Source organism: Schistocerca gregaria, chromosome 8 (assembly GCF_023897955.1).
Source record: "Schistocerca gregaria isolate iqSchGreg1 chromosome 8, iqSchGreg1.2, whole genome shotgun sequence".
Taxonomy (NCBI): domain Eukaryota; kingdom Metazoa; phylum Arthropoda; class Insecta; order Orthoptera; family Acrididae; genus Schistocerca; species Schistocerca gregaria.
In genome coordinates, this window is record NC_064927.1 from 225,258,641 (window position 1) to 225,285,845 (window position 27,205).

The 27,205-nt window shown below is 38.7% G+C and overlaps 1 protein-coding gene across 1 annotated transcript in view; it reads left to right on the forward strand.

Moving 5' to 3' along the window:
• LOC126284247 (protein downstream neighbor of son homolog) overlaps positions 1–27,205 on the forward strand; it is an 84,524-nt gene that overhangs the window by 33,555 nt on the left and 23,764 nt on the right. Inside the window, exons 4-6 of the mRNA XM_049983044.1 lie at positions 4,956–5,101; positions 20,193–20,442; positions 26,489–26,639. Coding sequence (XP_049839001.1) covers positions 4,956–5,101; positions 20,193–20,442; positions 26,489–26,639 — 547 coding nt within the window. The remainder of the gene's footprint in view (positions 1–4,955; positions 5,102–20,192; positions 20,443–26,488; positions 26,640–27,205) is intronic.

Below are 27,205 nucleotides of genomic sequence, written 5' to 3' on the forward strand. Positions count from 1 at the left end.
TGTCCCTTTCTTCCTTTCACACACGTTTACTCTCAATGTGTTCTCCTCCCAGAGATCTGAATGAGGGGAAGTTTTAACTCCGGAATATTTCACATGGAGAGACATACCATGTACTGCTTGGGAATGTAATGTGGTAATTTCCCCTTACTTTCCACATAGGCAGTAGGATGCCCAGCCTAAAGTCAGCCACTCACCATGAGTCAGACGCCTTCTGTAGCGGCCCCTTTCAGGTTCAGTCGCTACTTGTACTCTTTTTGTACCCAAAGAGAAAAGGTGCCTCTTCCGCCAGCTCTGCCGTACCGAAGTCCATCTTCTTCGCCTTCGCTGCCGTTGAGTTCTTCACTGTATTCCTGGCAAGGGGCCCTCATGAGGTATTATCGCCCGGGCCAAGTGAACCAAGGTTTTTTAACGTGGTGTTACTCGTCCCCCTCCTCCTTTCTCAACTGGGCTTGGGACCGCTATGGCGGAGTTGAATATACCATGCAGAAATTTAATTTATCACAAGGGTAAATAAGAGTGTAAATTGAAAATGGAGTACTAGAATTGTAAGACAGATGATAGATAAATATAGACTTCAAAAATTATACATACTTCCTTATCTTTTAAACTCAGGTTTTTTTTTGGGATTGTTGAACAACAGGACAGGTGTATCTTCAGCTGGAGATGGTTTCTTATCTTCTGGAAATAAATATTGGGTACAGGAAGTTCAATTGCGAGTGTAATATATGTTGTTTGCGTTAAACTATATAATCTGTATGTTCAGTATTTTCACTAATTATAGTTTAACTAATCTACATCTATGTACATACCTCACAAACCACTGTGTGCTGCCTGATGGAATATACCTTGCACCACTACCAGTCATTCCCCTTCCTGTTCCACTTGCAGATAGAGTGAGAGAAAAATGACTTTGTATATGTCTCTGTACAAGCTGTAATTTCTCTTATTGTTGTGGTCCTTATGCAAAATACATGTTGGTGGCAGTAGAATAATTCTTTGATCAGCTTCAAATACTGGTTCTGTAAACCTTCTCAACAGTGTTTCATGGAAAGAATATAGTATTCCCTCTACAGGTTTCCATTTTGAGTTCGCAAAACATTCCATTTTACTCGCATGTTGATTGAACCTACTGACAACCAATCTAGCAGTCCCCCTCTGAAGTGCTTCCGAGTTTTCCTTTAATCCAATCCAGTGGGGATCCTAAAAATGCAAGCAGTGCTTAAGAATAGGTTGCACAAGTGTTCTATATGTGGTCCCCTTTGCAGTTGAACCACACTTTTCTTAAAATTCTCCCGGGAAATTGAAGTAACCGTTCGACTTTCCTATTACTGTACTTGTGTTCTCATTTCATTTAATATCACTTTGCGACCTTATACCCTCCTATTTAATTGATATGACTGTGTCAAGCAGCATATTACTTATGTATTCAAACATTACAAGATTGTTTTTCCTACTCTTTTACATTAACTTACATTTTTCTACATTTTGAGAAAGCTATCTTTCATCCCATCAACTAGAAATTTTGTTTAAGTCATCTTGTATCCCCCTACAGTCACTAAATGACAGTACTTTCTCGTACACCACAGCATCATCAGCAAACATGCAGATTGCTGCCCACACTGTCTGTCAGATTATTTACGTGTATAGAGAATAAGAGCAGTCGTGTCACACTGCCATGGAGCAATCCGTATGACACCCTTGTTTCTGATGAACACTTTTCATCAATGACAACATATTGGGTTCTGTTACCTAAGACGTCTTCGAGCCACTCACATATCTGGGAACCAATTTCATAATATTGTACCTTCATTAATAAGATACTGTTGGACACAGTGTCAGATACATTCCAGAAATCTAGGAATATGTAATCTGCCAATTGCTCTTCATCTGTGGTTCACTAGTTACTATGTAAGCATAGGCCAAGCTGAGTTTCACATGAGTGATACTTTGTTCTGCTGGTAGATACCACCGTGTCAGGGAAAAACAAACTGCATACAGGGCTGGACATGGTCCCCAAGGATAGATTCATTCTTGTGTTGATCCATTGTGCCCTCCAGAATGACAAAATCATCCAGGGAATTCCATCTGGCCTGGATCCTTCCAGCAATTATAGCAGGAGATTTTTGCTTTCAACAGATTTTTCATGCTGTGAACACCAACAGCCATCTGTCCGATGGTGCATAAAACTTGTTTCTTCTCAGAAGTCCACCTACCATCACTTATTGGATGTTCATTTGCAGTATTTGCATGCAAATTCCAGTCTTTGGTGCTAATAAATTGCGGTCTGCATAGGAACATGAACCAGTCACCTGCTACGGGAGCCCCTACGCGGCAGTGTTAACTGAACGGTCATTGAGGAGACCTGTTACTTGCCCCTTGGTTCATCTGGCTGATCACGTGCTTAAGTTGCATGTCTGTTCCCCTGTACACATCTCCACACCCATCATTCGCAGTTGTCATCTACGGTCCATGATGCACCACAGTTACCTTGGCACTGGTTTTGGATAGTACCATTTTGCCACATGCAGTATACTTTACACGTGATGGCACGAGGACAGTTTATGAACTTGGCTGTTTCGGAAATGCTTCCACCCTTGGCGTGAAAGCCAGTGATGGTGCCATTTTGAACACCAAATAAGTCACTCTGTTTCCACATTACTGCACTGTTTCCCCCCCCCCCCCCCCCTCCTCCCCCGCCCCCTCCCACTGTCCACCCAACTCCACCTGTTTTTCTTCTTTAGGGCCAACAGCATATTATAAGTCAGTTGTCAGGAAGATGCACCAGAATAGCTGCTAATAATACCTAACCTGTGTTCACGACAGGCTGTTTTGGCATTTATTGCCTGTGAATACAGTTTTAGTGAGAATGTGTGTAAATATGAGTGTCATTTACATTAAAGTGACTATGTTGTACTCGTGTCTAGATTGAAGTGATGTCTGTATTACGTCGTTAGTTATCTACATCTACATTTATACTCCGCAAGCCACCCAACGGTGTGTGGCGGAGGGTACTTTACGTGCCACTGTCATTACCTCCCTTTTCTGTTCCAGTCGCGTAAGAACGACTGTCTGAAAGCCTCCGAGCGCGCTCGAATCTCTCTAATTTTACATTCGTGATCTCCTCTGGAGGTATAAGTAGGGGGAAGCAATATATTCGATACCTCATCCAGAAACGCACCCTCTCGAAACCTGGTGAGCAAGCTACACCACGATGCAGAGCGCCTCTCTTGCAGAGTCTGCCACTTGAGTTTGCTAGACATCTCCGTAACGCTATCACGATTACCAAATAATCCTGTGACGAAAGGCACCACTCTTCTTTGGATCTTCTCTATCTCCTCCGTCAACCCGATCTGGTACGGATCCCACACTGATGAGCAATACTTAAGTATAGGCCGGACGAGTGATTTGTAAGCTACCTCATATGTTGATGGACTACATTTTCTAAGGAGTCTCCCAATGAATCTCAACCTGGTACCCGCCTTACCAGCAATTAATTTTATATGATCATTCCACTTCAAATCGGTCCGCACGCATATTCCCAGATATTTTACAGAAGTAACTGCTACCAGTGTTTGTTCCGCTATCTTATAATCATACAACTGTCGTGTAACTCGCCATTTTGATAAAATGGTAAATGATGTAAGTATATTGAAATAATATTTTAATTATGGTTTGAGGGGAGTTTTACAATTCAACTCTTATGGCACCATATGTTTACAAATATTGTTCAGATGTACAGTGGTATTATTAACTAAAATTTGTCATGGTTGTCTCTGGTTGTTGCATATGTTGTTTCAGATTTATCCATTTTCATGTTCTAGAAGTTCAATAAAGTTTTTTAGATAGTATTTGTGTCAAAATTCTGTAAGCTTGTTTAATATTTCTTGTGGGTATTTTCTTGTGTGTGTATGTACGTTTCCATTTCTTCAAGAATGTTAATTGAAAAACATTTTGGTAGTCTGTGCAGAATCTGGAGTGTGTTTTTGATTGTACTAGCAGTGTGGTTTTGATTTTTCAGATATGAAATGAAGCTTGAGTGATTATTTTCACTGTTTCTAATGTATTCCTTATATCTGATGTTAAAATTTCTTCCTGTTTGCACAATGTTAAATCTTGTTTCAGCTGCTACACGTGATTTTTATATATGCCTGAGTTATATTTTGATGTTCTACTGGTGGCAGAACATGATTTTGCTGAAAGGTTGTTATTAGTTTGAAAGGCAATTCGAATATTTGTATTTTTTTATACCCTCCGTAGCTAGTGCTGCCACCTGCAACCTGTGAGTGGTTATTGCACATTGACTTCGAACATAGGTGGTGGTCACATAAATGTGACTGGACCATGTGTTAGATTCGAACTCAGAATATGTTCAAGAATTCTGCAGGAAAGTATGTTAAGGATATTGGTCTGCAATTCTGTGGGTCTGTTCTTTACACTTCTTAAGAATATGAATCACCTGCACTTTTTTTTTTCAGTAGCTTGGGACTTTGCATTGGGTGAGAGGCAAAGTTAAGTAAGGTTGCCATAAAGTAATCTCTGTAAAAACAAATTGGGGTTCCACCCAGACCTGGCAACTTAATTGCTTTCAACTCTTGCAGTTGTTTTTCTGTGACAGGGGTGCTTATTACCGTGTCTTCCATATTGGAGTCTGAGCAATGGTATGTTTGTGTGATCCTCCTGTGGGAAATTTATAATTTCAGATTTCCTTTTGCTTTCTTCTGTTGCCATGCTGGACTGGTCATTGGTTGGTTGGATAGAAGCCTTTTATCTGCTTAGAGGTACTAAGGTTTGATGCTGATAGTTCTATGCTTTGCATATCGATATTTTTGCAGACACACAAATTGTACTAGTTTTGCTTGTTGTCATTTGTGCAATCTCCTTTGAACCAGAAGTGCAGCAGTTATTATACGGCATGAAAGGTAATTTCAAAATAACATTAAAAATGCAATTTGCAGGATGACATTCCAGAACTGAAGGCAGCAGGAAAGAAGTACATTCCAGTGGATTGGTCCCTTAAAACAAAAATGAGGTTTATGTCAGAGAAACCTTTTCCATGGACACAGCAACTTCGCACATGTGAAGAGGCATCAGGAACCACAGGGTTAGTATTTAAATTAATATAGTTGTATGTGGATGTTGATTTTAAAGTGACAAGAAATTTGTACTACTGCCCCAAAGTGCTGGGTGACTTCTGAAGATTTCAGGAGAGAATGAAAGGTAATGTGTGTGGGTTGCAAATCCAGGAAATAGAGCATAAACAACAGCCATAAGTGATTTACATGTCATCATTATTACTTTTATAGTTTTCATTGCCTTATTGCTCGAAGTTATGTAGTTTGTGTTTGAGAGGCTGAAATGTTGATTAAACAGAGGCTGAAATGTTGATTAAACTTAAGAATATAGCTGGTGGTACAGGATTATAATATATCCAAATCAGAATTCATATGAAACAGAAAGTTGAGTGAGCCCTGTTTGTAAGAAATCTATAAATAACCAGACCCATAAAAGAACAAAGCAGATGGTTTTATTTGTCAATAAAGAGTAAAAATGTTCATACAGTTTAGTATAACCCCTCCCCTCCATTTTTAATTACATTTCAATGTTCCTGAGGTCTCTGAGAAATTTTTCCAAATTCTTTTAACAATGGTAGCATTGGATAAGCATTTTCAGATGACCAAAACCAACTGAATTTAAACCAGCAGATCGTATACTATTTTAGCGTGTAAGGGGGTAGGCATTGCATAGAATGAACCAGGACTGTTTCCATATCAAGAATCGAATACTCGTGTGTTCATTCTTGCTATTTGCTTCATATAATCACCAAATGTGAATTTGAACTGGATATGAATTTGATTTTAATCAAAGCCTTGGCAGCCAGAGACTGTGGTCATGTATGTGTAATTTGCATTTTGTGTGTGAGTGTTTTTTTTTTTTTCATGTAATTCCGATGAAGGCCTTTTTTGGCAAAAAGCTTACTTGTTTGACAGTCTTTTTGTCGTGCCTATCTGCGACTCAGCATCCCCGCTATATGGCTATAATATTGTGGTTTGATCAAAGCTATAGACAAGATAAAGAGTTGAACTCAGCGTTAACAAAACTGGTGTATATTGTAGGCTTCTTAAGAAACTGTTTTAATTAAAAAGAAACTGGCATCTCCTGGTATGGGTTATGTTCTTGTTTCCATGAAAATGTCCTGTATCTGATAGTTCAATTACATTGTTGCACTCTGTAAAAAAAGTACGCACTCTCCAATCCTTTTAAGGGGAAAGAAAAGAGAGAGAGCTGCAAATACACCACTTGTTAATGTTTCTGTAAAAATAAGTTAGTGCATTTTTATACAAAATAACATTCAAGCAAAACCTATATAGTTTATATATTTTCTGCAAGAAGTGCCACATCTGTGACTGTTTGGAACTATAGTCTAGTTAAAATTACACGATAGTTGACACCCCATATGTTGTGCCTGGTTTCCTCCAACCACAATGCTCAGTGTCATGCTCAAACTGGTTGCTGTTGCCAAACTGCCAAAATAGTCAGTCAGTTCACTTCTAATTACTGTCCAGCTTTTCTTTCCTGATTTGGATCCTGAATCCTGGTGTGGTCCTTAACCTTACATTTTGTATTTCATCACAAATTATAACCACACCAAAAACAACAAACACACCCACACGCACACATACACGCACACGCACACAGTGCCAACGAAATACACACATTTCGTACACTGAACTAGCCAAACACTACTCTATCCTTCTGCACAAAACAATTCAGCATAATATATACAGTTATTATACTCACAGAGATTGGCTTACATTAGATAAACTTCTTATGATATTATGTGAAGCTGAATTTTTGAATGTTGCAATTAATCGTTGCAACTGTGTAACCTAAGTTGTAAATACAACAGACTTCTACAGTTTAGTGGCATAGCATGGTGGTTAGCATATAAACACCATGTATGGCAGGTTGTAGTTCAAATTTTGTCAAAGGCAGCAAATTTTTTTATTTTCTGAAATCTAATCAAAAGACTTTGATCATCATATCATTTTTAATTGGTTTGGTTTAATTGGTTTAAGTGTACTGTTTATTATTTCTAATACTTTGTTGCCTTGTTTTCATTATCATATTGACTGTTTTATTTGTTCTTACTGTTCTTCCTATCTTTTTTGTTTTTGTTTTGTTTGGAATCTGCTTTTGTGTAGCCTGTAATCTTTAACCAAGTGCCAACCAGGACTGCCCATTGGTATGTAATGCGGAATTCCGTGTATCTAGTGTGAGGATAGTTTCAGGCAATCAATGACAAGGAGAAATGGCAGTTTGCTGTTACTGCTGAAACTGAAGTTTTGCTGCATAAGATGGCCATGCAAACAAACATATTATGAAAATTTTCTGTCTTGAGTTTGATTGCAGATTTAACCAATGATGGTTTTAGTTCTGCCATAAATTGATCATTGCCATTAGCTTAAATACATTGCACATCACAAGTTTGTGATTAGGTTAGGACACAAGTTTAAGTGTGGAGCTATAAATGCGCTGTCTGCTGCAGTTCAGTTATTGTTCACTTAAAATTAGCTGTCGACAGAGCATCTCCCATTTCCATCATAGATACATCAGTGCTGCTGTGGTGATTGACAGGATGTTACTGCATGAGGTATGGAACAAACATGACTACCGTAATGCCGTATGTTGTATTTGAGCAGAGGAGCACTCATAGTATACTTGTAGAGTGCAAATGCTTCACAGTTCTATTCAAGCATCAGTCACATTTGTACATGTCATACTTTGGAAAATATAGGGGTTTGAAAACTAATGAGTCATTTATAGTAGCCTTGAAATAGTTCTTGTTAGGTCAGTGAAACTAGAGGTAAAGCAGTAGTGATGCAACTTGTAACAACTTCTACTGATCCAGAACTAGGGAACTCATTGCTTGGCAAAGTTAAGCACATAATATTTGTAAACACTGCTTGAAAGACCCATGCCATTCCAGAGTTATTTTATGTCAATTACAATTTTTCTCCATGAACATGGTTTAATTAAGTGTAAATGGCAGGAAATTTATAATTATATTAACACAAAAGTGAGTCCGAATTTGATCAGTTGAAAGTACCAGTAAGAACGCTGTAAAATGTTAATTTGGGAATGTAATAGGATATTATACTGTACTTCAGGTGTGGTAACTGTATGTGAGACTGTCACAATGATTTTTGAAAGGTGGAATGGGCCTCCTAACTACTCTGCTTAAAAACAGAGGTCTCCATACAAAAAAATACCATATTTACTCGAATCTAAGCTGCACTTTTTTTCCGGTTTTTGTAATCCAAAAACCGCCTGTGGCTTAGAATAGAGTGCAAAGCAAGTGGAAGTTCTGAAAAATGTTGGTGTGTGCCGCCACAACTAACTTCTGCCGTTGAATATATGTAGCGCTACACAGGCATGCTTTGTAGGCACAAAGATAGATACTAGCACCAAATCCTCTGTGTCAGTAAATAAATTTAAAAAAAAGGTGGAAGACGAGGTTTTTTCTCTGCCCCGAGTTTTGACCACTGCATTTTCATACATTATCCAATGAAGTAAATACAAATTCCGTACTGTTCATCTTCGAATTTAGCAGCATTTCAATGTACTACGAAAATCCGACTGGCAAGACTGTTTGTGATGTTTGTCAATATGGCCAACTCTATGTTCTGAATTTTTTCCTACCTGTGAGAAGAGATGGTTGCTAATAGGAACTTTTATGAATTGTGAATCACATGCAGTATTCTCTTCACCATAAGAATAATACAAATATAAACATTTTGCGATGTATTGTTTCGTGTTTGCTGCTACGTCATTTAAATCCTGTCTGCCTAATAAGCTACGAAACTAGAGTGAGATAACAGCAAACATGGAAGAATATACATATCATGTCATGTTTATAGGGTACCCGGTACCTGTATAAATACAGATGGAGTGCCTGACACTTAGCAATGGCTACCTGGTAAAGCTTAACTGCTAAGCTTACGACTCGAACCAAACTACTGTAGCTGTATCGTCATTCATTCGACCTAAATTGTGTCTCATATTACAATGGACCAACTTTGTTTCCATTTGGAGAAGCGGCCTGAAACTTTTCTCCCCCTTGAATTTCAAGTCTCAAATGTCAGGTGCGGCTTAGAGTCAGGAAAATTTTTTTTCCTTGATTTCAAGTCTCATTTTTCAGGTGCGGCTTAGATTTGGGTGCGGCTTAGATTTGGGTGCGGCTTAGATTTGGGTGCGGCTTAGATTTGGGTGCGGCTTAGATTTGGGTGCGGCTTAGATTTGGGTGCGGCTTAGATTTGGGTGCGGCTTAGATTTGGGTGCGGCTTAGATTTGGGTGCGGCTTAGATTTGGGTGCGGCTTAGATTTGGGTGCGGCTTAGATTTGGGTGCGGCTTAGATTTGGGTGCGGCTTAGATTTGGGTGCGGCTTAGATTTGGGTGCGGCTTAGATTTGGGTGCGGCTTAGATTTGGGTGCGGCTTAGATTTGGGTGCGGCTTAGATTTGGGTGCGGCTTAGATTTGGGTGCGGCTTAGATTTGGGTGCGGCTTAGATTTGGGTGCGGCTTAGATTTGGGTGCGGCTTAGATTTGGGTGCGGCTTAGATTTGGGTGCGGCTTAGATTTGGGTGCGGCTTAGATTTGGGTGCGGCTTAGATTTGGGTGCGGCTTAGATTTGGGTGCGGCTTAGATTTGGGTGCGGCTTAGATTTGGGTGCGGCTTAGATTTGGGTGCGGCTTAGATTCGAGTGCGGCTTAGATTCGAGTAAATACGGTATGGTATTTACACTGATGTGCCAAAAGTCTTGGGATACCTCCTAATGTCGTACCAGACCACCTTTTGCCCAGTGTAGAGCGGCAACTCAGTGTGGCATAGACTCAACAAGTCATTGGAAGCCCCTGCAGAAATATTTAAGACTTACTGTCTTATAACTGTCTGTAATTGCAATAGTGGTCCTGGTGCAGAACTTTGTGCACAAACTGAACTCTTGATTATGTGTCATAAATGTCCAAAGGGATTCATGTCCAGAATGTTCTTCAAACAGCACATTGCCATCCATAAAAATTCTATTGTTGCTTGGGAACTTGAATGGTCTGCAAATAGCTGAACATAATCATTTTCAATCAGTGATTGATACGTTCCGTGTAAACACAGCCTACCCCATTATGGAACCACCTCCAACTTGCAGTCTTATTGACAACTTGGGTCCATGGCATTGTGGGATCTGCTCCACACTCGAACCCTACCATCAGCTCTTACCAACTGAAATCAGGGTTCATCTCACCAGCCCACAGTTTTCCAGTCGTCTAGGGTCCTGCCGACAGGGCTACAAGCCCAGGAGACACGCTGCACGCGATGTTGTGCTGTTGGCAAAGGCACTCGCATTGCTCATCTCCTACCATAGGTCATGAATGCCAGACCTCACCACACTGTCCTACAGGATACATTCATCAGAGGTCCGACATTGTTTTTTGTTATTTCACACAATGTTGCTTGTCTGTTAGCAGTGACAATTTTAGACAAACACCACTGTTCTCAGTTGTTCAGGTGAAGGCCATTGGTTACTGCTTTATTCATGGTGAAAAGTAGTGACTCATTAGTTTTCAAAACTCTATATTTTCAGCACACTCATGACACTGTGCATCTCAGAATATTGAATTCCCTAATGATTTCTGAAATGGAATGTCCCATGCATCTGGCTCCAACTACCATTTCACAATCAAAATCTGTTAATTCCTGTTCTGTGGTCATAATCAAGTCAGAAACTTTTCACGTGAATCACCTCAGTACAAATGACACTTCTGCCAATGCACTGCCCTTTTACACTTAGTGCACGCAATACTACCACCATCTGCACATGTGCATATCGCTATCTCATCAATTTTGTCACCTCAGTGTGAGAATTATTTTTCTGGGGAATGCTGTCCTGGTATAAATTTTAATTATTCCATTCAGAAGCTCTGTGACACTCCTGTGAAGCATTAGCGTTCCCTTCGAGGTGTTTATTCTTATCTTATGTGTGGTCCAGCTTCACACTCCATTTCTTGAAACACATTGAGTGGACATTGCCTTGTATGACTGAGACAAGTTTAGCATTCTTCAAGAATTAATCAAGTTTACTGTCTTTCAGTAATTTTTTCAAACATCAAAGCTAACCTTGCTCCCTCAAGTGCCTGGGACAATTTTATTTTGGTAAAGTTTTAATTTTTGATTAATGTTTAAAGATTAAGTAAATACCGGTAGTTCTCCATAATGTATTCCTTCAGCTGTCATCATGACAAAAGTCATGTTTTCTGAGTCTTTCTCCTTGGGCTTGTCTGCAGCATTTTCCTTTTAGAATGTGGTTGGTATTTGATTCTCAATTTCATGTGTTCTTGAGACACTAAAATGTTAGTATTAACTTTTAAAATAATAATAATAATAATAATAATAATAATAATAATAAAAAACCCTGTGGAGGCCCGGGAAAAGAATAGGCCTCCGGTATGTTGTGCCAGCCGTAAAAGGGGATGAAAAGAACAAACCATTAATATGGCGAACCCCCCCTTTTAGTGTGATTAGTTGGTTCAGGACAGATTTAATGAAGCCTCGGACAAGTGCTGTCATGGTCGGGGACTATGCTTGAACCCTATGCCCGTCCACAATGGTAACTGCACTGCTAGCCACATGGAAAATGATTTAAATCCAAATAGAGGTGTTTTGCAGGATATGCTTCCTGCAACCACTCTAGAAGGAAAACAAGGACGGAGGATGAGATGGTCAGGTGAAGTTGACTGACACATCATGTTCTGTTATTACTGAGCAACAAACTTATGAACCAACACAACTGGATACAGATCACAAGTATACACAACATTTATTACCAGATACTCAGAATGAAAATTTTTAACAGAACAATCACTAGCTGATCAGATCCATGTAATAATAAAAAATAACAGGATATCCCAGTCAGAATTAGAAAACATCAAACAACAAGTACAACAAATACTGGAACAAAATAATGTGCAAGAAGAAGAAGAAGAAGAAGAAGAAGAAGAAGAAAATACAGCAAGGACTAAAACATCCCAGAGTACACAAACAAAGAACAACATGTATCAATTAAACAATCAGTGGAAAACGAAATCTTAAAACAGCCACCAGAACAAGCACAAATAGGACACAAAGTGACACACATGTTAGATACAGAAGAAAAATTTCAGCTGACATATAGAATACAAAGACACAAATGCAGACATTAGACCATTCTTGCATAGACCACCAAATAATCCACAAGTCGAAACAACAACAACAACAACTGTAAACACAATCATACACAACAAAATAAATGAAAATGCAACTATGGAAGAGTTACAGCTACTGGTTGATATAGGAGCACTCACTACACTAAATATACACACTAGGCAGAGATCAGAACCAATCAACACACAGAAGAAACCCACAAAACCAACATAGCAACACAGGAGACAGATCAGAATAGAAAAACTGAGAAAAGACATCGGCAGCTAACACAATTTATAAGAAATGAAATATCAGACAAAAAATGAAAAAGGTTAGGTAAAATCTCACAACAAGAAGCTATAGAGCAATTAGATGAAAAGAAGCAGAAATTACAAGCATTGGTCAAACGACTTAGAAGATACAAAAAAAGTGAAAATAGAAGGTACAGCTTTCAATAATGTACCCCACTCATGGTTACTACAAATATTGGATATATGCAAAGTAGGTCCTAAATTGATACAGTTCCTAAACATAGTAATGAAAAACTGGAAAACCCCACTTAATATCCAAACAAATTCAAATAATATCACATCACAGCCAATACAGATTAAGTGTGGAATATACAAAGGAGACTCATTAAGTCCTTTCTGGTTCTGCCTTGCTCTGAACCCACTATCCAACATGCTAAATAATACGAATTATGGATACAATATTACTGGAACATACCAACACAAAATCACACATTTGCTATACATGGATGATCTAAAACTACTGGCAGCAACAAATCAACAACTCAGCCAATTACTAAAGATAACAGAAGTATTCAGCAATGATATAAATATGGCTTTTGGAACAGACAAATGTAAGAAAAATAGCATAGTCAAGGGAAAAACACTTAAAAAGAAGATTACATATTGGATAACCACAGCGACTGCATAGAAGCGATGGAAGAACAGATGCCTATAAATATCTAGGATACAGACAAAAAATAGGAATAAATAATACAAATATTAAACAAGAACTAAAAGAAAAATATAGACAAAGACTAACAACAATACTGAAAACAAAATTGACAGCAAGAAACAAGACAAAAGCTATAAATACTTATGCTATACCAATATTGACCTACTCATTTGGAGTAGTGAAATGGAGTAACACAGACCTAGAAGCACTCAATACACCTACACAATCACAATGCCACAAATACAGAATACATCACATACATTCAGCAACAGAAAGATTCACATTAAGCAGAAAGGAAGGAGGAAGGGGATTTATCAACATAAAAAACCTACATTATGGACAGGTAGACAATTTAAGAAAATTCTTTATAGAATGAGCAGAAACTAGCAAAATACACAAAGCACTCACTCATATAAATTCATCGGCTACACCATTGCAATTTCATAACCACTTCTACAACCCTTTAGATCACTTAACATCAACAGATACGAAGAAAGTAAATTGGAAAAAGAAAACACTACATGGCAAGCATCCGTATCATCTAACACAGCGATACATCGATCAAGACGCATCAAACACATGGCTAAGAACAGGCAATATATACAGTGAGATGGAAGGATTTATCATGGCAATACAAGATCAAGCAATAAACACCAAATATTACAGCAAGCATATTATAAAATATCCCAATACAACAGATAAATGCAGACTTTGCAAACAACAAATAGAAACAGTAGATCACATCACAAGCGGATGTACAATTCTAGCAAATACAGAATACACCAGAAGACATGACAATGTAGCAAAAATAATACATCAACAACTTGCCATACAACATAAAGTAATAAAACAACACATTCCCACATACAAGTATGCACCACAAAATGTACTGGAGAATGATGAATACAAGTTATACTGGAGCAGAACCATTATAACATATAAAATACCACCACATAACAAACCTGACATCATACTCGCCAATAAAAAGAAGAAATTAACACAACTAATTGAAATATCCATACCTAATGCAACAAATATACAGAAGAAAACAGGAGAAAAAATTGAAAAATACATCCAACTGGCTGAGGAAGTCAAGGACATGTGGCATCAGGATAAAGTTGAGATTATACCAATTATACTATCAACTACAGGAGTCATACCACACAATATCCACCAGTACATCAACGCAATACAGCTACATCCAAATGTATGTATACAACTACAGAAATCTTTAATTATTGATACATGTTCAATTACTCGAAAGTTCCTAAATGCAATGTAACATATACCGTACAGTTAAAAGGAAGTCGCACTTGATCGAGGTCCGCGTCACTTTCCATTTTTAACCAGACATAACGTTTGAGAAAGGAAAGAAATAATAATAATAATTTGTACCCAACTGAGAGGACGTGCTTCCTTTTTTAAAATTGTAATCCTGCTGTGGTTTCTTAGTGAGTTATTTGTGTATTTATTTATTTAACCTGATGTGATTAGTGTCATCAGGCCCTTTCTTATATCAGATCAGAGTTTCATACATACAATAACATTTTACTTCTTAGTTACCTAAGAAATAACAATTTTAACATGACAAAAACTATTAAAATGATGTGTCTGAAGTGGCAGTGTGTGTAAATAATACTGACAATGAATTAATAAATTTGATACTGGCAGTACTGGTACTACTACAGCTGCTGCCACTAAAAGTAATAATAGTAATGATAATAGTAATAGTAACAGTGATGATGATGATGATAATAATGATGATATTGACATATAATGGCTTTGTATTTAATGTCAGGTAGAGGAGTATGATATGCTTCATGTAACACGTCACTCTGAGAAACAGCTAGATGTAAAAAGTATAATGCTAGAAAACCTGATATGCATGATAGAGTTATGCAGTATTTCAGTTCTAGTGAGATTAATCGTCATTGTACTCTTATTAATGAATCTGTATCCATCCACGAATTCTTCTGATGTGCTCCTCTCATCAGAAAGTCAGTTGTAGGACAATTTACAGTTTAAAGTGACTCCATGCTTCATGACTGCTAGACATTATTCACCTGTACAGAAATTTTCAGGACTCTCTTACCCCAGGCAAAACAGTGGGTAAACAAAACATGAAAATCATACTGCTGCTCAGATTTAGGCTAGACACACATGAACGTTTTTTTGATCAGCTGATACCAGAATTGTTTTGACAACAGTGATGTTCTGTGGAGATACGCACATAGCCAATTGAAAAATTAGCTGTTTAAAAAAGAAAACAGTAGCAATACAAAAAAATGTCTGCTGTTGGCTGGTGCATGCTGTAATGAACATTTGTTGTTTTTCCTTGGCTGCTTAGTGTACAATGTGACTCTTTCTAAAAATGGGAAATATGAGTTCTGAAGGATTAATTTATGTGGTAGAATATCGATCAGTGCTGTATGGCAAAAATTTCAAATGTTGTAGTGATTATCAAGTATAAGAGAGATTATGACTGGGAATCTGTGAAGCTTTGATGCCATACAGACAGATGTAACTTCTGGTGGAAAAATGCAAACAGGTAAGTACATTTTTTTCTAACCATAGCAACAGTGTATATGAATGGCGTATATATACAGAATTTTTTGACAAACCAATTTATTTTATATGTACTCACGGGATGTTGAAATACTGTAATTGCACATTTAAACATAGATCATAAAATGTTACTAATGAAAGCGACTAATCTGGCCATATTGCCAAGAAACGGATACTTCTAGCATAGTAAAGGACTTATTAAAATATTTATGATTATTGAGAGCCACGTTCATTTGTTGCAGCAATATCCAAGAAATAGTGTTTTTGCAGAAATGTTGTCTTTGCCTTTTATTTGCTAACCATCATGTTGTATTGCAAAGTAAAAATCAGGATTTCTGTCAAGAGGTCAGTACGATATTTCCAGTGACTTGTAATACCATATTTTACAGACTACAAGACACTTTTTCCTTCAAAAAATTTCCTCCAAAATTCAGAAGCGTTTTATACTCAAAATTAATATAAAAATGTCCAGTGCCTGGTTTAAAATTTCTGCCAATGTTAAAGGTGTCCATATATTCAGTGTCGTGGGAAACCTCTCTCTATCTGGCAAAATTGGATTCAACTGACAGCAACAGTACAACGATGCGTTGAGCATAAGTTTTCAGTGTCCACAAGCTTGCTAATGCAGTCTCCCTCTCGTCCCACCATCACAAACCCATAAGACTGTCTAGCCTATGATGCACCATTGCAGTATACACTGCCAGTGAAAGTGAACTGAAAGTGATTTGTGTTATAAGTAACACTACAATATTTCTGTTGGTAGCTAGTTTTGTAATGGAAAAAAGAATAAAAGGTATTCATATGATGCGGGTTATAAATTGAAAGTAATAGCAAATGCAGAACAACATGGGAACAGACCAGCTTAACAGTATCGGCCCTCCATCAACAGAAAAACCATTCGCGTTTTGGCGGGCTGATGAAGAAGAAGTGGAAAAAAATGAGGTAGTCTAAATGTGTAAACAGAGAACTGAAAGCAAAATGGCCAAAACCAGATGACATATTGAAATAGATTCAAGGTCACCATCAAAATGACATCGGAATTAATAAAAAATTGATTCAAATATGTGCTCATTAGCTAATGGTACAGTGGAACTTAACCGAATGTAAGGTTGGAGTTGGTTGGTACTACAGGTTTCTGAAGTGTCATGGACTTAGCATGCAAACCAAAACCAAAATATCTCAAAAAATGCTACAAGAGTATCTTTCAATCACCTTATTATTCAACATTGAAAGAAAACCAGTGTGGAACTAAGCCAGATTGAAAATTTGGACAAAACTCCAATGTCATTTGTTGTGCCGAGTGACAGAAATGTTGCCATGAGAGGTGCTAAAACTGCAACTAGGAAAACAAAAAAGGAAAATTTAGGACAGAATTTCAGTGTTATGAAAAGGGTAGTTGTTGCTGACCATATTGCAGATAGGCACAACAAAAAGTCTGTCAGAAAACATGCTTTCGGCCAACAAGGCCTCCATTGGAAATGGACAACAGTGTGCTGAAGCCAGACTCAGCAGCCAGACACTGTGGCCGTGTGTGTGTGTGTGTGTGTGTGTGTGTGTGTGTGTGTGTGGGCGCGCGCGCTTTGTCCAATTCCAATGAAGGCCTTGTTGTGCTTATGGTACTAAGCTTAATCCAGTGATCATTTTCAAGTGCAAAAGAATCCAAAAACCATCTAAATACTGCTAGGTGTTGTTGTTCATGTGCATGACAAAGGTTGGATGGATGAGACTAGTATGAAATTATGGCTTAAGAAAGAGTGGAGAGAAGGAGATGTGTTTTATTGAAGAAGAGTTCTCTTTTTGTACTAGATCAGTTTAGTAGTCATCTGAAAAATTATGCGAAAGAAAACTTGAGACAGGGACATACAGAGCTTGCTGTCCTTCTGGGAGGACTTACTTCACAATTGCAACCTCCGGATGTCTCGAAAAATAAACCATTTACAGTGTATACGAGAAAGGAATGGAAAAAAATGGATGATGGATGAAACCCAACATGAATTCCTGGCGAAGGGAGCTCTGAAACAATCTACAGTCAAACAAGTGTGACGGTGGATAAAATAGTAATGGTCTAGAGTGAGAGGAGACATTATTGTTAAATCTTTTGAGAAGTGCATCATAAGTATCGCTTTTGATGGCAGCAAAGACTGTCTTGGGTGAGAAGAGGACAATGATGGGGAAGAAGAAGGAGAAGAAGAAGAAGAAATTTCAGATGACAGTTTTCAGCGATTTTATAGGTCAGTTTGGTTTTATAAACTAAGAATTTTTTTTAGTCTGGCTTTGCAGACTAATAATAAAACTGATAAAAAGATGATTTTTTAAAAGGTTGCTTAAAATTAAGGTATGTCGTAATAGTCTGTTGCATCTTATAGTCCATAAAATATTTAATGCCAAAAGCACACTTTCACATCCTGTGAGCTGCCCATAGTCTATAATTGAAGATTCATTGCAGATGTCAAATTTCTTTCTTCACCAACAAAAACTAAAGGCATTGCTGTTCCACTTGTGTCTACTGGTAAACAATTTCAGTCAGGATTCTTTAAATTGTTGTGTGAAAGTTGTTTCCAAAAATTCATGTTTTTAAATATTTCTGAATAACTGCAACTATCATATGCTCTTATACCAACCATTGAAAAACAATAGTTACTATCCACAATCATCGTTAGTACCATTGAACAATATTGATTGTAGTTGTAGTACAGTGATCCCATGTTGTTTGGTTTCTTTATGCGTATTTGCTTTCCGTTTATAGCTCCAAGGAATTTAGGAAATGAGTTCGTTCATAAAATCCCTATGCTGCAGTTATCCAATGTTTGGTAATTTTTTTTGACATATAAATACATTAGAGGAATTTCCATAACGTATTGCATGCATCTCTTATTTCTCTGACATTTTTAGATCTAGGAAAATATTTGAAGTGAAGTGCCTGGAAGCTGTTCCTTGCAGCCAAATGTCTGTAAATAAGTTAAAATATCAAATTACTAATTTTTGCAAATGTTGAAATTGTGCGCAATTCAAGACATAATATGTATTTTGTTTCTTACAATAAGTAAACCACAAAATTGCTTCCAGAATTTGAGAAAAGCTTCAGAAAGCAATATAATGACCAGAGGGATATAAAATCGGGGCAACCTGCAAAGAAACACAAAAAGTATATGTACTTCAATCAACGGCTTTTCAATTTGCCTGCCATAAATGAAGACATACTACTAGAAACATTTTTGTAGACCTGACAAAGCTGGTGGAACAGTCAATTATGGCTGAATCTTCAGACAGAGAGGAGCCTTAAGGTTGGGTATATATTGATTCATAAATGTGGAGCACAGTTTCAGGAACAGCATCCAGTCCAAGTACTTAATTTCTGATGCTGAGCCAAACAAATTAATCACTTACATGGATCTCACTCATCAGTTGCTGTTTCAGTAGGTTAATACTATTGAGTTGCATGTTGTAGGAACATCGGAAGATGGGAATGAGGGATTGACTTTTATGAACTTTTGTTTCTAATTTCTAATGAATAAAGTCTAATTTTGTGAAACACACTGAATATTTTCTCTTAAATTAAATTACCTCATGGCAAATAAGTCTGTCAGTACTTGAAATACTATCATGAATGACATTCCAATGTACATAATATGAGGTGAAATAATTGCAAGTAAGATATAAAAATTGTTGATGGACACAGTGGTGTACTCCCAAAATTCTGAAGGACTTATTGATTTGACCTTCTACATTTCTTGCAATTATATAACCTACTGAATTGACATTTTACTTGTCTTGCACTTGTAACTGGTGGTATTCAGTATTTTATTGACTGTTTCTTCTGCCTTCATTTTATAAGCAGAGCACAAACACTTGCAAGTATTCAGTGTCCATGTTTATGTCAACTACTGATCAATCAATAAATAGGTAATGCCTGCACATGGTGATTGATCAGTTTACAAAAGCTCAATGCTTGCTATCAGCCTAGTAAAATTGGCTGAAACAATTATAATTCAAACGTTCTTAAAAACCGAGTCTCATGCTATTTTTTGTGTTTCTTTCCTCCTCCTTGTGCGTTGAAGGTGTCTGTTATGATCAACACCTATGAAGGTTTTGTGTGGGAACAAAAGTGAAGTTGCTGGAATACGCACATTGAGTTAAAGCTTAATCTCATTTTGCACTGAGATGAGATGCATTGTCATTGTGCACAGCCTTAATTGTCATATGTTAACAATGGTATTGTAGAAGTCTTTTCTTCAGCCTTTTTGTGTTAATCTGGTAATGATTGCCTTGTTGTATTGGGCTGGTTTGCAGACATTGCTTTGTTGTAAATCAGTATTGTATGAAATGTCTGTAATTCATGTTTAAGTATGTGTAATCACAGTTTTTGCACAGGGCCCTATTTTGTATTTAACTGTGTCTGATAGTACTGAAACTGGTATAAATGTTGCTTTCAGGTTTGTGAGATGTATGAGTGTCAGCCCAAATAAGTCAACAGATGCTTATCAGCGGCTCGACACTAGTCCAAGTGCTAGATTTCACCAATGCTGTCTAGTGTGGATGCATCCATATCTGCCATGGTTACAGTTGTTCCCTCGCTCGACAGGGCGAGTCAGCGATACTGCTAACAGTCCCTTTGCTTCTGACACTAAGCTTCGGGATTCTCTGCATTATGAGTGGGGTGAGAGTCTGCGCTCCCTTTTTCAGGTATATTAGTCTATCTTTTTTTTCTCTTCTTAAATTGTGGTTGAAGATTTTTGTGAAAGGCTTGTCTAGGAAATAAGATTCGGGTTCTAGCAGCATGATGTTTATGCCTGTCCATTTACTTCTATTTCCATTTCAGTGAATGAATTGCGAAGAGGAACGGCTGTTAAATTAGTACTGTGATTCCATTGTCCAATACATTACTTTGATCATGTCTGTACACATTCTAATCTTGGGCATTATCTTGTTCATGTTTTTGTATCAAAACATCATGCAGTACTTAAGTAAAGGATTTTAACACTAGTTAGTCTGAAGTAAGGTAATTTTTATTTGTGTCTTTGACTGTCTTGGAGTAATTTATTAGCATGTGGAAGTCTTCCCACGTAGAATAGTTGTGGAATTGTATTAAATAACAGTCAGGGAGCTAATGAGTGAAGATATTCAACATCACTGCTGTTAATTGTATTCATTTGCTTGATGCATTCTGTTAAATACAGCCTAGTCATCAAATATGATGTGTCTATGCTCATTGTCAAATATGTAGAGTCTAGAATTCCTACTTACTTGGTTCACTAGATAAACAATTGAAACAAATTGTGTTAAGCAGTTTTATTACAAAATGAAAAGAGACAATACTTAACTTCTACTGTTACACAGAAGTGTTGCCAGCAAAGGCAACATACAAAATGAGCAATAATCATCAGTATGGACAATCCTAAGTCACTGCTATACAAGTAACTGGTCTTGAAGCTACTATTGAACTGGGCCGTGGCCAGTCAGGCGTGGCGCTTATGTCCTCTTCACATAGGCGCCGCTGCTGTTGCATTGTTTTCCTGGATAGGGGTCGACCAGTGTACGATTCTGACAGCCATCTCTTCTGTATCGTTCCCGACTGAGTTCTGGTGCTTGACTTTACGACATAACATTCTTCCCCCACAGAGTGGTGGACCGTCGTCATATAGGGAGCTTGACAACAGTGGGGGAAGGCAGGAGCATCGACGCTTCAACTTGAAGGTGTGGCTTCAGGGGACATCAGAGTTCCAGTTGTACCCCACCATCCGGCCTTCACTCTGGTGGAAATGTCCCCCAGAATATGCCCAGAAGGGCACGCTTCCACCTCCTGTGACCCATAATAAGATGTAGAAGGCGTCGGCTGCTACAGTGTGGGTGAGTCCAGCTCCATCAGTAGGATGAGAGGAGGTGAAGGCTCCATCTCCATGGGTCCATCCCGCGGTGGCGTGCTGCCACACTCTGGTGGCTGTTGTGGCGCACTGTCCTCGGGATCCGTGAATTTGGGGAAAGAGATACAGAAGGATCACCGTACACATGTCAGTGGCAAATTTTATTGTGGTATCTGTGCTGCCAATTGTTGGGACTTGAAATGAGATATATGCGTGCGCCAAGTTGATGAAGGATCTCGCCTCGCGCGCACTGTCTGCTGCCACTAAAAACCCTGAAAAACACGATATCATGCGGCGCAAAGCAATACTTACGGTCTTCCTTCAGTGCCGGTTGCTGAGGAGGTCGGAGCAGCTGAAGCAGTGTCCAATAGCGGCGGCCGTGAAGCAATTTTGCCAGTGATGGTTCATCTAATGGATGCAAATGATAGGAGGGGAGAAACAGTTGCTTGATCCCTGGTGTATTTGGTGCAAAGTTTGGCCAACTGTTGCTTGAAGGTTCTGACAAAACGGTTCTGCTTTGCTGTTTGACTGTGGATGGAGCGGTGCGTTAGGTAGATGCCGTATGCCATTCCATTCATAGAATGATACAGTTTTATGTGGTGTGAACTGAGGGCAGTTGTCTGAAACTATGAGTTCAGGCAAACCTTCGAGGCAAAAAATAGGCAACACCTGAACTGTGCTATATGACCGAGCGTGGTGGCGCAGTGGTTAGCTTACTGGACTCGCATTTGGGAGGACGATGGTTCAATCCCATCTTGAGCCATCCTGATTTAGGTTTTCCGTGATTTCCCTAAATCGTTTTAGGCAAATGCTGGGATGGTTCCTGTTGAAAGGGCACGGCCGATTTCCTTCTCAATCCTTCCCTAACCCGAGCTTGCGCTCCGTCTCTAATGACCTCGTTGTCGATGGGACGTTAAACACTAACCACCACCACCACCACCACCACCACCACCACCACCACCTGTGCTATATGGTGTTGAATTCATTGGGACAGCAAAAGGAAACTTACTGTGGGAGTGTACCACATCCATCCAACGAGTGTTTCAAAAAGGTCCCGCGAAGTCTATGTGCAATGTTGCCATGGTGATTGTGACTTGCCAAGCAGAGAATTTTTGTGGCGGAGCGGACTGATTTTCTGGACATGTGTGACACTGTAACATCATCTGTTCTATTTGGGTGTCCATACCCTACCAAGTACTGTGTCGATGTGCTAATGTTTCATATGAACAATCCCTCAGTGTCCTTGGTGAAACAATTGCAAAACTTCTTTTTGCAAAGCTTTGGGGGATCAACATACATGAATGTCCACTGTCATTTTTAACAAGAATCACATCTTGGTGTATATGGATGCTATGCCAACGTGCAAAGTATCAGCGAACTATAGGGTTCTTTATACTATGCAATAAGTTAGGCCAAAATGTGTGGATGTATTTTAGCAAAATGTTCAAATATGAATCAACTTCCTTGGCCTGTGCAATTTTCCTGTAGTTCAGAGGAAAGGATTGAAGAAATTCAGAATTGTGAGCATCGATGTGATCACAGGATGCAGTAAAAGCGTCAGAGTCTGTATCAGAGCCAATCAGAAGATGTGAAAGTGTGCCCACATTGCCATGTTGAACTGTCGGACGAAACACAATCTCATGCCGGTATTGAGACAACAACAAAGCGCATCTTTGCAATTTTTGGCCAGTTTGTACAGGAACCGGCTTCATCAGATGAAACAAGGACTGTGATGGCTTGTCATCCATTACTACGTAGGATTTTCTGTGATACAAGTAGTGGTGGAATTTGGTGACACCAAACAAAATAGCCAATGCCTGTTTCTCGATTTGTAAATATTTACACTGAGCTTTGGACAACACTTTTGATGCAAAAGCAATAGGGCTGTCTTTATCACCAAACTTGTGCAAAACCACTGCACCAATTCCATAGGAGGAATTGTCAACCTGCAACACAACTGGTTTGTGAGGATCGATGTGAACCAAGCATTGATCACTGAGCAATGCACCTAGCAATGCAATGGAGCTGCAATTTGTGCCGCATTCGGTATGAACCAAATATAATAATTCATTTTCCCTAAGATTGGCTGCAATTCTGTGACATCGTGAGGAACTGGCAGGTCTCCTGTGGCTAACAGATGTGACGGAAGAGGATGTACACCTTGACTGTTTATGACCTGACCAAGTCTACACTTTAGTCTTGCATCAGATAACACATGAAACGGAGCATGCAGATTTTCAATATGTTATTCAGGTGTACAACCTGCTACGAGAGTATTGTCCAAACAGTTTGAACACTTCAGTACTTGGGCAGTCAGCTTTTCCAAATACCATTGGAAAATGGTGGATGCTGAAGCACTGCCAAAAGGCAAGCACAAATATTTAAACAAGCCCAAATGAGTGTTTGCAACACACTCATTTTGAGAGCCGCCTTCTAGTGGTATTTAAAGATATGTGTCGTGCAAATCAATTTTTGAAAAGTAGCGACCAATGCCTAATTTGTGCACGAGATCCTCTGTGCATGGCAATCACAGTTTGTGGGTTGGCTGTAGACTTAAAGCTAACACAGAGGCGAATGCAACTTGAAGGTTTGGGGAGCAAAACCAGGAGATTTGCCCATTGGCTAGCCTGGATGGGCACAACAGCTCCCCTATGTTGCAATTCTTTAAGTTCAGCAGCGACTTTGTCCTGTAATGCAATGGGAATAGTTCTGACCTGGCAAAATTTCAACTTTGCATTGTTTTTCATAGTAATATGTGCAACATAATGGTTAGTCTTGCCTAAACCTTCAGAAAAGAGTTAAGGGAATCTTTCAGCAATCTAGGTACTCTGTCTTTAGCATTGACTGCAGTCACTGACAACACATTATCTTGAAGTTTAAAGCCAAAAGAATCAAATGAATCAAGACCAAATATGTTCTCACAATTGCGTGATTGTAGCACAGTGAAAGTCACAGTTAGCATATACGAGCAATACATGGCAGGTAAAATACCGTTTCTGAGATCGGGAATGTCTTGTCCATTATGAGCTGTCAGGTGCTTGCTAGTTTTAGACAGGCGTTTGGAGTCTTACCAGTTAATATGTGGTACGATTCAGCAGTGTAACAGAGGCACCCGTGTCCAACTGAAACTCCATACTTTTCCATTAATACGCAAATGAACAAAAAGTTTGTTGGACTGGAGTAGCACTGAAGAAAGTGTTTTCTTGCTACTTTTGCTTAAGCCTGTAGCAGGCTTTGAATACACTGCATTGATTACATGGGGCCTGTGACGAGAATTATGTTAGTGAGCAGAATTTTTGTTTGTTCCGTTGCAAACATACAGATTGCATGTGACATTTCTTGCCACTGCGCTTCTCTGAATGGGCAGTTTTGATGTTTGTGCCATGAATAGCACCGATGGCATGACTTAATTCTGTTCGCCTGTGTAGAGAACTGTTTACAAGGCTTGGTGGCCGTGGGCTGTTGCTGCCTGATAAGCCGGTCACAAGCAAGGGACGACTCAACCTGATAAATTAGTGCCTGCTCTTATTTATTGGCTGACGCGGCACCTGAATCATACTGATCTAGAATTTGCGCTACGTGTCTGACACCAGTTACATTGTACATGATCGCATCACGCAATATAGCATCTGAATATAATGCACCACAAGCACATTTGAATTGGCATTTCCTTGTTCGTACACTGCAAATCTGTTACCCACTCGCAATAAGTTTCCAACGAAAGAATTGGTACCTAGTTGCCACACATTCACTTGTGGGTCATAACAGTTAGTTAGCGAATCTACAACCTGATCATAGGAAAGATTCCTCAGAGTTGCATTAGGGAACAATTTCTGAATGAGGCAAAAGACTGCACTTCATAACATTGACAAAAAGTAATGTAATTTCACAGTACTTGGTATGTTGTGAGCAATGATGTGGGCTTAATACTGTTGCAACCACTCAAGCCATTCCTCTTTTTTTTTTTCATTAAACTGGCGAAAAGGCAGTATAGCACTTGGAGCTACAGGTATTACTTGTTGTTCCGTTGGGCACACAGCGTTCACTAGGAGCTGTACCGTGTTTAATAGCGTAGCTATCTGCCACGTCTGAATCTGAAACATCCGTGTTAGCTGTGTTGCACTTATCACTTGCAGCTGTGGTGCCTGTGCTGGGGGTGGGAGAGGTGGGTTGTTCATTGTGGAATAGGCGAATGCAATAAATAGACAATGCTAGCCATAAAAATAAGCACACAAGCAAAGAAAATTTCAGCAGTGACAAACAAGTGTGGCAGCCAAGCAGTGGGGTTTTCTTACACCTTGTCGCCAAATGTTAAATCCAGTCTAGTCATCAAATATTATGCCTCTATGCTCGTTGTCAAATATGCGGAGTCTAGGAATCTTACATACTCGGTGTTCTAGATAAATAATTCAAATGTTAATGAGTTATATATCAAAATGAAAAGAGACAATATTTAACTTTTGACTACTACAGGAGTGACACAAGCAAAGGGTGACATACAAAGCAAGCAATCGTCTTCAGTGTAGACAATCCTAAGTTGCTGCTATACAAGTTATTAGTCTTGTAGCTAAACTGGGCCGCGGCACTTATGTCCTCTTTACAAAGGGGCTGCTGCTGTCACGTTGTCGTCCTGGAGAGGGGTCAGTCAGCATGCAATTGGCTGATGTCTTCTATCAGCCATCTCTTCTCCATAGTTCCTGACTGGCATGCTGGCACTTGACTTTATACCGTAAACATTCTCCACAAAAATGCTTGTTTTCTTGTTGTTAATAATGTTGCCTACTAAAAAATAATGATTTCACAATTAACATCATAATGTATTAAGAACTTTCTTGATAAACATTAATATAGCTCTTTTCTGCTTCCAGCTTGTTCGGGCATGCCAGTGTCCATATTTTTACGTTTGTACAAACACCTTCACGTGCCTTTTTCGTGCAGCTGGAATAGGTGGTTTCAGCAATACACATGCTTTTGTTACACCAACAACAAGAGGTTTTAGGCAGTTGCTAAAAGAAGAAGGTAAGTACCTATATTCTGTTGTAAAAGCTTTATTTGACAGTTCAGAGGCTTTTGGTAAGAGTTAAGAAAGATTAATGTATGGTTGTCATGTAAATGATCTTGTTTTTATTTTAGAGGAAATGACATTATTGTTTGACACCTCATACCTCAGATAATGAACTAATGCACCTGATGTCGGCTGTTCACTGGAAAAAAGAAAACCTTTCTTATGCTTACATTGAAAGATTTCTCTAAGTTACTTCTTTACCAAGATTGTGATTTACTGATTCCTACACTGCAAACTTCATTATATTTTTAGTGGCATTGTTTCTCATTTTGTGGTACTATTCCTTTCAGAAGTGCACTTTAACCAAAGAAATGTCATTTCTCTTCAGTGCAAGCACTATGTTGTTTCTTTCTGATGGCCTGTTGTCATAAAACTCATCTTAAACATTCTGCAAGATAAAAAAAGAATATACATGTCTAACAATCTATCTTGATGTCTCTCTTATTTTACCAAAACTAAACATAGGCCTATATCATAAAAAAATGCAGTATGGTGATAAAAAACCATGGGTTGTAAACTC